General features: G+C 46.9%; 1 protein-coding gene across 1 annotated transcript in view; it reads left to right on the top strand.

Moving 5' to 3' along the window:
• The first annotated feature begins 206 nt into the window (after positions 1 to 206).
• The window catches only part of THSD4 (thrombospondin type 1 domain containing 4), a 542149-nt gene continuing 528903 nt past the window's right edge, over positions 207 to 13452 (top strand). The window contains exons 1-2 of the mRNA XM_042988485.1: positions 207 to 306; positions 12482 to 12551. Of these exons, the coding sequence (XP_042844419.1) occupies positions 278 to 306; positions 12482 to 12551 (99 nt within the window). The 5' untranslated portion in view covers positions 207 to 277. The remainder of the gene's footprint in view (positions 307 to 12481; positions 12552 to 13452) is intronic.

Genomic DNA, 13452 nt, shown 5'->3' with positions numbered 1-13452 from the left:
TGCTGAATGTCCCATAAATCTGTTACCTCATGTTCGTGTATACTCGGATTTCAATTGGGAAACGTAACCATAACTGGACAGTGGCGTTTTTATTTTAATGGCTTCCATTTGCTTGCTTCCGGTTTCATCGGCCCCCTTAGACTCCAGGATCTTCTTAAGCAAATGATGCTAAAGTTAGTATTGTCGTTCCTCCCGTAGGAGTTGAACATCACTCCCATCTGCGGAAAACTGGTAACATCTCAGAGGAGCCCTTGCTTCTTCCGGGACGCCCAGCATCATGGTTTCTTATCTCATGCGGTCTCTCAGGTAAGTGGAGAACCTTTTCAAAAGACAACAGGAAAACAGGAAATTCGATATTTGCATTTACTCTACAGTCTCTATAGTAACTAGCCTTGAGGGTCTGCACATCAGTGATATTGTTGATATACTACGTGCATGTGTATAATAAGTCCGCTATTCACAAGAGCCCTGGAGGCCTAGCGAGTAGTGTGCTGTGGGAGGAGGTGCTCGGACTGAGATCCAAGTGACTTGGGTTCAACCCCGTGTTCTGCTAGTTCCTGGGAGACCTCTGGGGTTCAGATTCTTATTTTTAAATAAAGACGTTCCTGGATGCGTGGATATTTAGCCTGGCTGCCCAATGGAATTACCTGAAGAACTTACGCCAATTTTATCCTCTGGCTTGGACTTAATTGATCCAGTGTACTTAAAAAGGGACATCTCTGGTTCCTTCCGCTCAAAACATCTGTGACCTTCACCTGCGTGTTTTATTTGATCCCGATAGACCCTTTGAAAACTTCTTCGGTCCAAATGCTCTGTAACAACACAATATGCAAAATGGTTAACGGTAGTGTTTGATTAAGCTAAATTTGTTTCCTCGGTTTGGATTTGTAATATTTACATATTATGAGATCGGTGAGTCTGTGTTGATAAACACCAAAATTTGGAATCGGGATTTATGGATGATGGCTTGTACATCAGCCGTAGCATCTAGCTTATTTTGCACTTGCTTTAGCTGTGTAGCATTAAGAAAATCTTGGAGCGCCTTGGGGCACCTGGGTGGCTCAGTCGGTTAAGCGTCCGACTTTAGCTCAGGTCATGATCGCGAGGTCTGTGAGTTCCAGCCCCGTGTCAGGCTCTGTGCTGACAGCTCAGAGCCTGGAGCCTGCTTTGGAGTCTGTGTCTCCCTCTCTCTCTCTCTCTGCCCCTCTCCCACTCGCACTCTGTCTCTCTCACTCAAAGATAAATAAACATTAAAACATTAAAAAAAAATCTTGGGGCGCCTGGGTGGCTCAGTCGGTTAAGCGTCCAACTTTGGCTCAGGTCATGGTCTCGAGGTCCGTGAGTCTGAGCCCTGTGTCAGGCTCTGTGCTGACAGCTCAGACCTGGAGCCTGCTTCAGATTCTGTGTCTCCCTCTCTCTCTGCCCCTCCCCTGCTCACGCTCTGTCTCTCTTTCTCTCTCTGAAAACTAAATAAACATTAAAAAAAAATTAAGAAAATCTTGATCCACAAGGTAAGTAATTGCAGTTCCTGAAGGAAGTTCATCTTGCAATCTCAAGATGCTCTTTAAATAAGTAGACTCAGAATCTAGAAAGCGGGGAAGGAAGAATTTTTTATTTAAAAGTTGAATCACTAAGGATATCTTGTACTTTTTTTTCTTTTGTAACTATACATTAGCCCTGAATGCTCAGAACTTACAATAAAAAGCAAAATGGCTTATAATATGTTATTATGGTGGTGCCACATGTGATTGCCCAACCAGGGCTAGAGCATTTGCTAGGCAGATGCTCTTAGGCCAATGCCTGGCATTTAATTGAGTGGAGTGGAGTGTGTGTGTGTGTGTGTGTGTGTGTGTGTGTGCGCGCGTGTGTGTGCGTGTGCGCACGCCCTAGTCTGTAGTTGCTTGTATAATTTTACATGAACAGACATGTGCAGGCCTGAAGTCCAAAGACCCGTGCAGAGCTACAGCCTTCTTCATTAGTGTCATTCACAAGCGTGTCACAGTCAGACCGAAGTCAGGAAAAGCTCCATTCTGAGGTCTCTGCAAAATCCAACTGTTAACAGGGCAGCCCACATCTGCTCAGGGATAGTATTTGATAACTAACCTAAATTAGCAGGTTTGCATTTTTAAACCATAGTTTAAAAAATAGATTTAAAAGATATTTCAAGACATGAGCTATGCATCGTGTTTGTGAAAACTCCAAAATAATGCTGTACAACCACAGGGGAGTGAGAAGTGCACTTGGGCCACTGGGTCACTTCAGAACCACAGCATATTTGAGCACCAGGACCCCAATGGGGGACAGAGAAGTGGAAGCCACAGTTTCGTATTGAACTGGATTGAAAAGGGCAGCAAAGGATGACCAAAGGTGGGTTTGCCATGTGGTACCCAAGTGGGAGCCTGGCCAGCAGCAGAAAGGCCTCTACAGGTCCTGAGGACCCTTAAAAATGTGGCCACCCAGGCTGCCCGAGGAAGGCCATTGCTTGGGAGAACTCCCCAAGTTTTTTCCTTGATGGGATTTTGGAATTTTCATTGATGCCTCTGTGAAAACAGTTGACCTCTCCTAATCTGATTGGTGGTTGGAAGCCATCTCCCTTCCAGGGGAGGCTCACCTCCAGGCTGGGCGTTATTTCAGAGAAATTGCCCATGGTTGGAAATGAGCAGGGTGGGAGTAGTTGAAAGCTAGATGTGGCCTTGCTACCCTTGGGATTGAACTCTGGAAGTCTTGACAGGTCTCCAGGATTAGGGTCCTTCTGAAAGGGTTGTTTATTTTATTTTAATTTAATTTAGTTTAATTTTATTTATTTATAAGGTTTTTTTTTTAATGTTTATTTTATTCTCTAGAGAGAGAGAGAGAGAGAGAGAGACAGAGTGTGAGCAGGGTAGGGGCAGAAAGTGTGGGAGACAGAGTCTGAGGCAGGCTCCAGGCTCTGAGCTGTTAGTACAGAGCCCAATGTGGGGCTCCAACTCACGAACCGTGAGATCATGACCTGAGCTGAAGTCGAAAGCTTAACCCACTGAGGCAACCAGGCGCCCCTGAAGTGGCTGTTTAAACAGGCCTACTGAGCAGGACGTTTCTTCAAGAGTTGTGCTGAATGGAGTTGGGGAGAGAAAATGTGGGCTCTGAGGATGGGTGATTCTTTGCAAGAGCTCAGCTGCAGATTCCATGAAGTCTCCTTCTTCATAAGCCAGGTTTTGCATTAAAACTCATAAACCGTTTTGCATTCTGTTTCAAGGGCCTTATAAATCTATTTTAATCTGAAAAAAACCTAGAATGACTTTTGTTTTAATGCTTTAGAAAATGTTCTGGGGAAAGGGCTATGTTTACTTTAAGAGCTAGAAGTCTTTGATAACATTAGTAGATCACACACACACACACACACACACACACAAATTTTAAGGTTTTTAAAAAAAAATATTTATAAAGGCAACCAAATGCATAAAGATCAATTGGAAAAGCTGGAAGATTTCTCTACCTATAGGGCAACAGGTCCAGATTAGAAGTCAGCTGCCAAGAAAATCCCTGAGAGGAAAAAACACTGAAGGGGATTCACAATTCTGATACGCAGAGATTTAGTTTAAAAATCCCTCCCCAGTTTTTGCCAAGCCACAGAGAAGCAGAAAGCCAGCTTCCCCCTCATTGAAAAAGACCAAAAAGCCTGGAGTATTAGCATAGCAAGAGTATCTCTGCCTTGCTCAATGTCTGCAGTAATAAAAAGAATCGCTGTTAAACCCCACAGCAGAAAAAACACGAAAGTTTTAACTCTTGATGGAGCTGGTTAGCGAGTTGTCTTTGAACGTTGGGCAAGCCTGGAGGCCACCCAACGTTCAGGGCAAGGGAAAAATCCATTTGGACCAAAGGATTAGTCAAGGCTACATTAGGAAGTCTTTGTCCTGTTACAGGTTAACAGAGGAAAAGACACTAAGTGATACCAAAGTGTATATATTTCTTAAAGTCTTGCTCCAAATGGTACACTTTTTTTTTTTTAAATGACAGTTACAGCCTATGTGTTTGTTCAATGATTGAGCGGAAGCAAACCCAGTTTCCTGCTAGAATTAGTATAACAGGTGGTGATGGCTACGAATCATGGCCAGCCAACAAAATCTATTTAGAGCCGGTCTGCATGGTCGGGGGCTCATTTTGTACCTCGTACTATGCCTCAGTATAGTTGACAGTGTTTATGTTTGAAAGGAAAACACAGTGGTTGAAAATGCCAGACAAGTGGTTAAATTGGCAGAAAATAAAGCTGACTAGGTGATCCTTATTTTTGAAGAGTAGGGTTTGAAGAAATACAGACGTAATTAGATTACAGAGGTAGATGGTGATTTTTACAGGTCTTGTGAAGTGGAATCGGGATCATTTTAAGGGGTTTACAGGTTGGTGGCCCTAGGTCAAGTGTCTGGTTTTAGTCTTCTGCAACGTAAGGCTTTTCTTTGCCTTCATACACACTTCAGTACAGTAATATTACTGTAATGCCTGTCAGCTGCTTCGCTCAGAAATACAGCCAGAAGGGACGGAGGAAATGAGAAAGAGAGAGGTGGCTGTTCTTGGGGCAACTGAAAAAGATCCCGAATACAGAAAGGAAAAAAGAAGCGTGTTGAGAAGATGTGTCTGTGTGTGTAAGAAAGAGGATGACCAAAATAGTGATATTTGAGATATGATCCATCAGTGAAAACGGAGACTCCCCTCAGGGGTGGAGGACTATGTGGTCATTGGGAAGGATCATGGGCTCAATCAGTGTCCCTGTGCCAGTGACTAAGAAATGTGGTGGAGGAGGAGAAAAAAAGGGAAGGAGAAAGGGGGAAAGGAGGGGGAGGGGGAGGAGGAGGGTAGAGGAAGGAGGGAGGAAAGAGAGGAGGAGGGGTCAGGTTTGGATTATTAGTGTTAAACTTAATTGTGTTTGGGGCACCTGGGTGGCTCAGTTGGTTAAGCGTCCGACTTCGGCTCGGGTCATGATCTCACAGCTCGTGAGTTCGAGCCCAGTGTTGGGCTCTGTGCTGCTAGCTCGGAGCCTGGAGCCTGCTTCTGATTCTGTGTCTCTCTCTCTCTCTGCCCCCTACCCAACTCATGCTCGCTCTCTCTCTCAAAAATAAATAAACATTAAAAAAATTAAAAAAAAAACATCATGTTAATAGAGCAGGACAGACTTTGTGTAGCCCACATCTAAACCACTACCCAGTTAATACTTAATGAACATTTGTTGAATATTGAATGAATGAGTTGATAATGATCTTTTGGGTAAAAGAAAGAAAGTAGAAAGTTTTTCTTTCCTGATGAGGATTGTTAGCTAATTACAAAAGCAGGTTAAAGCAGCAAATCATACAAATGATACACACACACCTTTAACAGTTTATTTTTAACTTAAAACACATGTACATTCACTCACTATTTTTTGATACGGGGCCAAGGACTTTTCTTTGAGCATGAACCCCTGATTGTCCTTCTTGCACAAACCACACCCATAAACATTATCTAAGGTTTCCATTTGGGTTACTTTAACGTGGAGTGAGAATTTAAAGACATTTGCAAAGCAATCTGAGTTCAGATGATTCTAGATTTTATTATTTTTGCCCCTAATCATTTACAGTTGTCTCATCCACACCTAATTTGCCAATAGTTTTTTTTTTTTTCTTGGCTACTTGCCTTTACTGAGTCTTTCCAAAGCATTCAGCTTCATTTTCGTAGAAACAACTAACAACGACTCCTTCTTTTTGCGCTCTATGTCATGGGTTTGTGTACTATTCGGATATTTTCATGTGATTCCAAAGCAACGGGCACACACAGGTTTGGGAACACAGTTGACCCTGTATGAAGACAACTCCTCTGGTGGGAGCAGAACAGTACGAGTATGCCGGGGAAGAGCCTGCTGGAATCTTTTAGGGGAAGCCTGGTAGGAGAGCCATCTGAATGGTAGGCAGCGAGGCTAAGAGGAAATAAAATCGTTTTTTGGAGGACTGCCCTGGCAAACCCCTACCTATAAAATGATGGCAGGCATTCAGACAGTATTGATTTTTCTTTATGCCTGGCACGGCCCTGCACCTGGAGCATGTCCTCATCACTCAGTACTTGACTGTGGGATTTACTAGAACATTCTGTACCCAAAAGCATCCAGTGGAGTCAAGGTGTGATCACTGGGCTGCCAGCTACCCATTCCTTATGGACCCAAGTGGATTTATAGGCTTCAGGTTAACATTGACCCCCACCCCTGCCGGGACCGGAACCCGTAACTGCCAACATGTGGAAATCTTGCTAATTTAGGATTGTCTTCCTTTTTCCTGTTCTTTTATATTCCCAACAGAGATTCTGAGATGCACTTAGAAAACACTTCATTGCTGGAGTGTTATGACAGGAGCTCTTTGCACCTCTTTTGTGAGCCATCATTCTTCCCTCCCTCTGGTTCTTCTTTCTCTCTCACTTCATTCCATCCTCCCAATTCTTTCATTCACTCGCTATTCATTGGTCCTGAGATGGGACCAGAGCTCTGCTGATTGTCAACTAGCTGCAAAGATGGATCAGAAACCATTTCCTTGAGAAATCTGCCATTGAGGAGGGGAAGTTACCAACGGATGATGGGTCTTAAAGAGCTGTGCCGTGACAGACACCTCACTTTGCCAGAGGCCCTGGTCCAGAGAACACAAATGGCCGCAAGGGTTGAGAACCTGGAAATCAGCAATAAAAACCAATATACATACAATAGGTGTCTGTAAATCCATGCTCTAAATTGGAAACATTCACCCCACGAAAGGTAGGCAGGCCCTTGCGCCGAGCCTGTTGGTCTTACTTTGGGTTCAGCTTGGTTCTGAGGCCGAGGCCTACCTAAAGGAAGCCGAGTTGAGAGGGCACAGGCTTGTCCACAGCACAGCAAGCGATGCCTGATGGCTGGCAGGAGACAGCGAAGGGCAGGCTGGGGGTTCAGAGAATCCCAGGCGTCTGGGCCTTTCAACCTCCTCAGCTCCAAGGCCACCACCTTGTGCTCCACAGATGGCTTGATAATCATGCTGGCGATTCTGAGCCATCTAAAAAAGGTTACTTAACGCTCAGTATACTCCGTATAAGAAATCAGGAAAATAAATAGAGTGCATTTTTGTAAGTTTGGGATTGAAATGGTCGGCTTCCATTATTTTAAACCTTAGAATGTTCTCTTGTGAGGCTGGATAAACCAGGTTTTATCACATGTACTTACTTTCTGATTATTTTTGCAAGCATGACAGAAAGTGAAACAGATGTGTGAAGCCACAGCCTCGTAAGAACGGGGAAGAAAATTGATGTGATGAAATGCAAATGCTTGGTTTAAAGGTGTGTTGTGTTAATGAGGCCCCAGAGCACGGTGGTTAAGGGTCCAGGCCAAGGGTCTGACTGCTGGCTTTGAAATCAGCCTTTGCCACTTAGGTGTGTGTGCCCTTCGATAAATGACTTCGCCTCTCTGTGCCTCAATTTCCTCACCTGGAGAGTGAATATAACGAAAGCATCTGGCGGGATGTTTGTGGAGATTCCATGAAATAATACTCGTAAGCGTTGAGATCATGGATAGCCATCAAGTCTTCATGGTCGAATGTCATTTGTCACCTGTCTCCCTCTCTTGCTGCCTTTACTCTTAACTGCTGTCAGAGAAAGGCAGAGGGTTAAGCTGGTGAAATGCATGCTTAGCAAAACTTTTTCAGCTCCAGAGAGCAGTAGGTAGAGATTTCACTTCAGTGCTAAGATTTTGGCTCTCTTTTGCTAAGGTCAGTATAATTTTATTAGTTTCCCAACTGCTCCCCAAATATCTCTTGGGTTGTATTAACTGAAGAAGAAAAGAAGTAAGGTGGGTTTCCCCCCACCCCTGTTTTCCTTGTTTTGTTACTTGATATGCTCAAGTGGTGTTGAGTTCATTGAGGTAATCCTAGGAACACAGTGGTTGTGACATGATCCATCCTCCCTGGAGTTGAGGATGGTTGATGTGGAGGTTGGGGAGCGGTTGGCCAAGGAAAATCCAGAAGCCCAGAGCAGAGCCCTGGTTCCATGATGTAAATCTTGTACTGAATTTCAATGAGTATTATTTTCTACAGGAGGAAATGAAATGATGGAGTGTTTAAAATCTACAACGACACTGGGTAGATGGCATTTTTTTTCCCCCTGTGTGCTTTGGTGTGCAAGGTTGGGTTGTTTCTACTGCAAGGTGAATCAGAAAGTCTTGGTAGGAATGTGGCTTCCCCCGCCGCTTGGAGGGGAGTGTATGATTTGTTTGCCAAAGGCCCTGGTAGCCTTCAATCTGTCAAAACGTTGCAAGCGTGGAGCAGTCTGCCAAAGCAAACTATCAAAGTGAAATAACACACGAGTTGCACACACACAGACATACACATGCTGTCCCATTCCCCAGACGTTAATTTTGAATTGGGTCAGGAGGAACAAGGATTTGGGCTAGATCGTTGGTGTTTTGAAGCGGTGTGGGCACAGCTATGGACTACCAATTAGATAGGTATGTGTGAGCAGGGTGGGGTATCCTAAAACAGAGCCTACTGAGCATGGGTGGGAAACTTCCAGCCCTTGGCAGAGTTTCATCTGGCCTCTGGGGTAATATATTGCTCTGGCTGCTGTTATTACAGCCCAAAGAATAATTTCCCCTCTGGGGGAATTTATTCTATTCCATTCAGAGCAGAGCCCATTTAATAACTAAGATTTTATTCCAGAATGAATTTTATTGGGTACCCCTATGTATTTAACTTCACGAGGACCCAGCTCAATGAAGAAAAGAAGTATTTGAACATCTAAATATAATTTGAGTTGCATTTTTACACCAAGAGGCACTGGCAAACATTTTGCTGCCATACCTCGTGTCGATCCTAGGAGAGTAAATTTGGGGGGCATCACGTGGAAATTCAAAAGCACGGCTGATTTTTATAAAGCCTTCATAGGATACCTTCTAAAACCTTCCGAAGTGACTTTGGGCATTTTTGAATATGTTAATTCACACTATTTCCATCTATCTTGAGATTTCATAGGTTGTCAAGATGATGTGACATCATTCGTCAACTCGCTAAATTAAGCTTTTTCTGTATAGAAGACACTCTGCTAGATGCCGGGGGGTAAAGGAGTGACAAAATCAACTGCCTGATCTCACGGAGCCTCTGTTCTAGTGGGTGGAGAGGGAGATTTCAAGGAATGAAGATGCAGTCTGTGCGATAGTCAGTGCTGTGGAGAAAAATAAGGTTCTTCCGTACAGGCTGGGAGGGCGTTATGGAGAAGGGACAGCTTTGGGCAGACACCCGAAAGAGGGGAGGGAACGAGCTGTAGAAGTATCTGGGAGTAGAGTTGACCAGGCGTCTTGGAATGACCCAGAATCTTCCCTCCTCTAAGTCGGGGAAGGGCAGCCTGGGATGAGTCGTTATGCAGAAGGGCTCCCGACTGCATCGCAAATATGTGGCTTGGGCTGAGGTGTAACACATTTATGGAGCTGTTGTTTGTTTTTGTTTTTGTTTTTAACAAAACCACGCCCATCTGGTTTTCTTTTTTAAACGAGTAAACAGTGCCAGAACATGTTACTACGATTCAGGGTTGCAGGTGCGAGTTCATGACAGGCAGTGGCTCATTTGAGGTGGACGGGGCGGGTCATATTATTCCCATTTTCCCAATGAGGAAACAGGTATGGGGATGATTTGGCCAAGGTTGTGTAACTAAGGAGCGGGGACTCCCTCATCGTGACGCGCGTGTTCCTTGGTTTGGAGGACAAACTGGATCCACTAAGGATGTAGCTAGAAAATACCTGTTCTCTTCCTTCCAGCGTGTTCACACCCATTTTTTAGATGCCCCTGCCTTGTGGCGGGAGGACCTCTTGGGCAGTTTTCTGGTTGGGTGCAGGTTAATGAGCAGTGTCGTTTTCAAGTATCACAAAGCCCAGAAAAGTTGTGTGTATGTGTGGGAGGGGATGGCTTCATTGGTCCAACGGCCGTTCTTTTAGAAGCTTTAGCTCTAGTTTTCCTTCAGTAGTTTTTGGTATGAATCTACGACGTGAGTAACTTCACCACCTAGACCTGCACCACCAGCTCCCCGTGTGCCTGCGGAACAGCACAGATCCCTGTACCTGTGCGTTGGCTAGTGCAGAAAGAGAACACTTCCATCATTGTAGAAAATTCCGTTGGACAGCCCTGGCCTAGATCCTCAAGCATGTCGTAAACCAACTCTTTGATTCTCTTTGCGACTGATTTCATACCCTATTTTTCTGGATAGACACCCTGCTTGAAAAGATTTTGTGTATAGATATGCTACGTTATAAAGGAAGTCTAGTCAGCTTGAAGAATTTCAGTCTCTCATTGATTGGTAATATCTTTCCTCCCGCAGAGTCTCTCCTCTCCGCAGAGGGGCCTCAGACACCTGTCGCAGGAAGAGGGGGCGTGGCTGGTTTCTTCACACCACATGCCCAGCTCTCTTCCCAGCCCCTCCCTCTGCCATTGTTAGAGGCTCCTGGGTGGAGCCAGGGAGACGTAGGGGGCCAAGGTTTTCCATGGGCTCGGTGCCCTTGGCGATCTGGTGTTGCTGCCCTCAGGTCGGCAGATGTCTCCTCTCTCAGGGCTGGTCCTTTGGAGGACTTCGTCCTCACTTGGGGGTCGCCTGCTGCACATCCCCTTATGACCCTCCTCCTAGCTCCTGTACTCCACAGGTACCCGCCACGCATCATCGCCTAACCCGGCAAGCAGCCTTCGATGAGCTCCTTTCTAGGCAACCTGTATACACATTGTACACCTGTATACAGTTGATGGGAAAAAGCCCGCATCTTCTGGCCCTGCTTGCTGTAGAAATACGGGCTGTTCCCCTTCCAGCCCACTCTGTCCACTCTGCCCTCCTAGACACCCCAGCTAGGTTTTGGGGGAGAATCTGGCACCAGTCCTTATAACCTGAACTTGGGGTCTCAGATAAAGCTCTCTAAATGGTAGTCCTCCTTGTTTGGCTTGGGAGAGAGCCCCAGGTTTTCCTCTCCTACAGGAGGAGAGTAGGGGGCTGTGCTCAGCACTTCTGTGTAAATATTCGAAGAAATCCACGCAGGGCAAACTTGTCTCAGTCTTCAGTTGTTCCCTGTACAGGTGGAGGTGGTGAGGGGCTACAACGTGGAACAGGGGCGGGGCAGAGGGGACACTTCCTTTTCTGGTCCTGAATAGACGATGCAGCCCCTCTTTTTTGAAATGTGTGCGTACATATGTAATAAATGCTCTTGGCCCTCAGCTCTGGGGCCTTGGCTGCAACTCTGAGACAACAATGACAAGGATGTATCTGACACCTCGTTCCGTATCCCTTCGCCCGGCTTCCCGTCCCGTTGCTGTCTCTGACCGGTCTGTCCACAGGCATTCTGGGTGGTCTGCTAGGATCTGGCTGATTTCATACAAAGAGGGGCTTTGCGTAGAACTGAAGATACTTAGAGACGGTGGGGAGCTTTCTCTTCTCTAACTCCACCAGCCCTAACCTCCACGTCCCGAGAGGTTCTTGATGTCCGCATCAGTGACTCCACACGGTGAGTTTCGCTCGGACTGGGGGCAGTGTTTCACATCTCACAGTTGTGTTGGAAGCCTCAAAAAGGTTGAGAACCACTGGGTCACTTAACTGTCCTCGGGGTTAAAGCTTAAAAAAGGATTCAGAAGACAGCTAAGTAGGACAAGGGGCCTTTTTACAGGGATGCTCAAAGCAAGGCCATGGCTGATTTCAAGTCAAGGGACTTTGGAGATTTAAATGAACTGACAGTGCTTGTGTCTCCTGTGACTAACTCACTGTGTGGGCGCTTTCACCTCTGTCGTCTTCCGTGATCCGTATAGAAGGTGAGAACGTGGGGAGTCAGAGACATCGGCTTGCCCGGAATCCCCCAGATGGGGATGGTGGGGCTGGGATTCCAGCCTCAATGCGTTTGAATCCAAAGCGTCATCTCTCCTAGCACACCATGCTGTCTCAGGGCCAGCTGGCTCCTGTTCGTACCTTCCCTTTATTTGATGACAAGTCCTAATCAGGGCTGGTGACAGTCAGGCTTAACGCAGCTAATCCTGCCCATGGAGAACATATGTGACACGAAAGGGCCAAGGACGAGCAGAGGAAAGGCTCCCAGGGAAGCAGGGCGTGTTGGAGAGGGGCTTCCCTGGCCAGGCTCAGAGCCCCAGCCTGACCTTACCAGCTCCAGTGGGAACACGCACGCACTAACACTTTCTCTGTGTCCGTCGCCCCATCTTCCACGGGAGGAGACTGAGGCTCAGGAGGTTACATATCCTGACCCAGAAACCCTGCTGGTAAGTGGTAGAGGGTTTGATCCCAGATCTGCCCCGTGCCTTGGCCGAGCCCACAGCCCCGTGCTGCCTCCCCTCCCATGAGGCTGCTGGCCCTGTGCACCTTCACTGGGTCACGTCCCCGGGGCCCGGCTTGGACTGTTCTCTCCCTTCCAGCGATGGGGCAGAGCTGCTGCCTTCAGCTGGATGCCGCTTCCTGGAACATACTCACAGCCCTGCCTGTTGCTGTTTTTCCTTCTCAGTGTCCTGGGTTCCCTCCTGCTGCTTGGATTCCAGCTCGTCTGCCCACAGCCCTCCACTGAACACAGAAAGGTAAGCCATGGCGGCTCAGAGGCTTTGCCTCTCTGCACAAGGGGCTGGGGTCACTCCAGTAACTGCCCTGAGTTTGGTTCTGTTTGGAGGTGAGTCACCGCTAAGCTCAAGAGGAAGCACCATTTATAGAACGTTCACCAGTTCTCCTGTCCCTCCTAAGCCTTGGAGCTTACAAATGAAGCTGGTGCCCAGAGTCGGTGTCTGATCTGAGAGCATCGCTGCTGTTGCTGGCTGTGTCCTTGAGAATGGGGCCGCGAGGGAGAGGGCAGGGAGGAGACTACCATCTAGGCGTGGTGGAACACCAGCATGGACCTTTTACCCCTTCGAGGGGCACCTGCAGGGGCGGTGTGCAGAGATGATTAGAGAGAGCTCCAGCTAAAGCTGTCGCTGTAGGTATGTGAGGGGACCCTAATTGGGAGCCACGATCTTTGGGAGGGGGACACAGCCCCTGCCAGCCAGCAGCCAGGCAGGGAGGGAGCAGAGAAATAAGGATCTGGCCCTCTCTTTTCCTCCCCTTCTCCATTTCCAGCTGGGGACTCCCTTTAACTGAACCGCACAAAAAAGAAAAAAGCCCTTCAGTGCAGTCCTCAGAGGCCAGCCTCCTAGGCAACAGGGCTGGACGGAGAAGGGTGGACAGAGCATCTGGAGGGGGCAGAGAGTATCAAGCATGCTTCCCTTCAGGCTCTGTGTGTTTCACAGCAAATGGATTATTCACTGCTGCCTAAACAGGCCAAATGCTGCTCCTACAACAGAACAGGTGCATGATAAATGTTTCCTTGGAAACAGATGCACGACCCTGCGAAGGTGCTTAAAATCCCTTCCTGCTGCCTAGGAACTCCTCATGTCTACACGTCATGAAATGCAGACACTTCTGAGAGGAATGGTGGGTCAGGCATCTGTA

This window comes from Panthera tigris, chromosome B3, assembly GCF_018350195.1.
Source record: "Panthera tigris isolate Pti1 chromosome B3, P.tigris_Pti1_mat1.1, whole genome shotgun sequence".
Classification (NCBI taxonomy): domain Eukaryota; kingdom Metazoa; phylum Chordata; class Mammalia; order Carnivora; family Felidae; genus Panthera; species Panthera tigris.
Note: the sequence above shows the minus strand (reverse complement) of the source record. Positions and strands in the feature narration are given on the sequence as shown.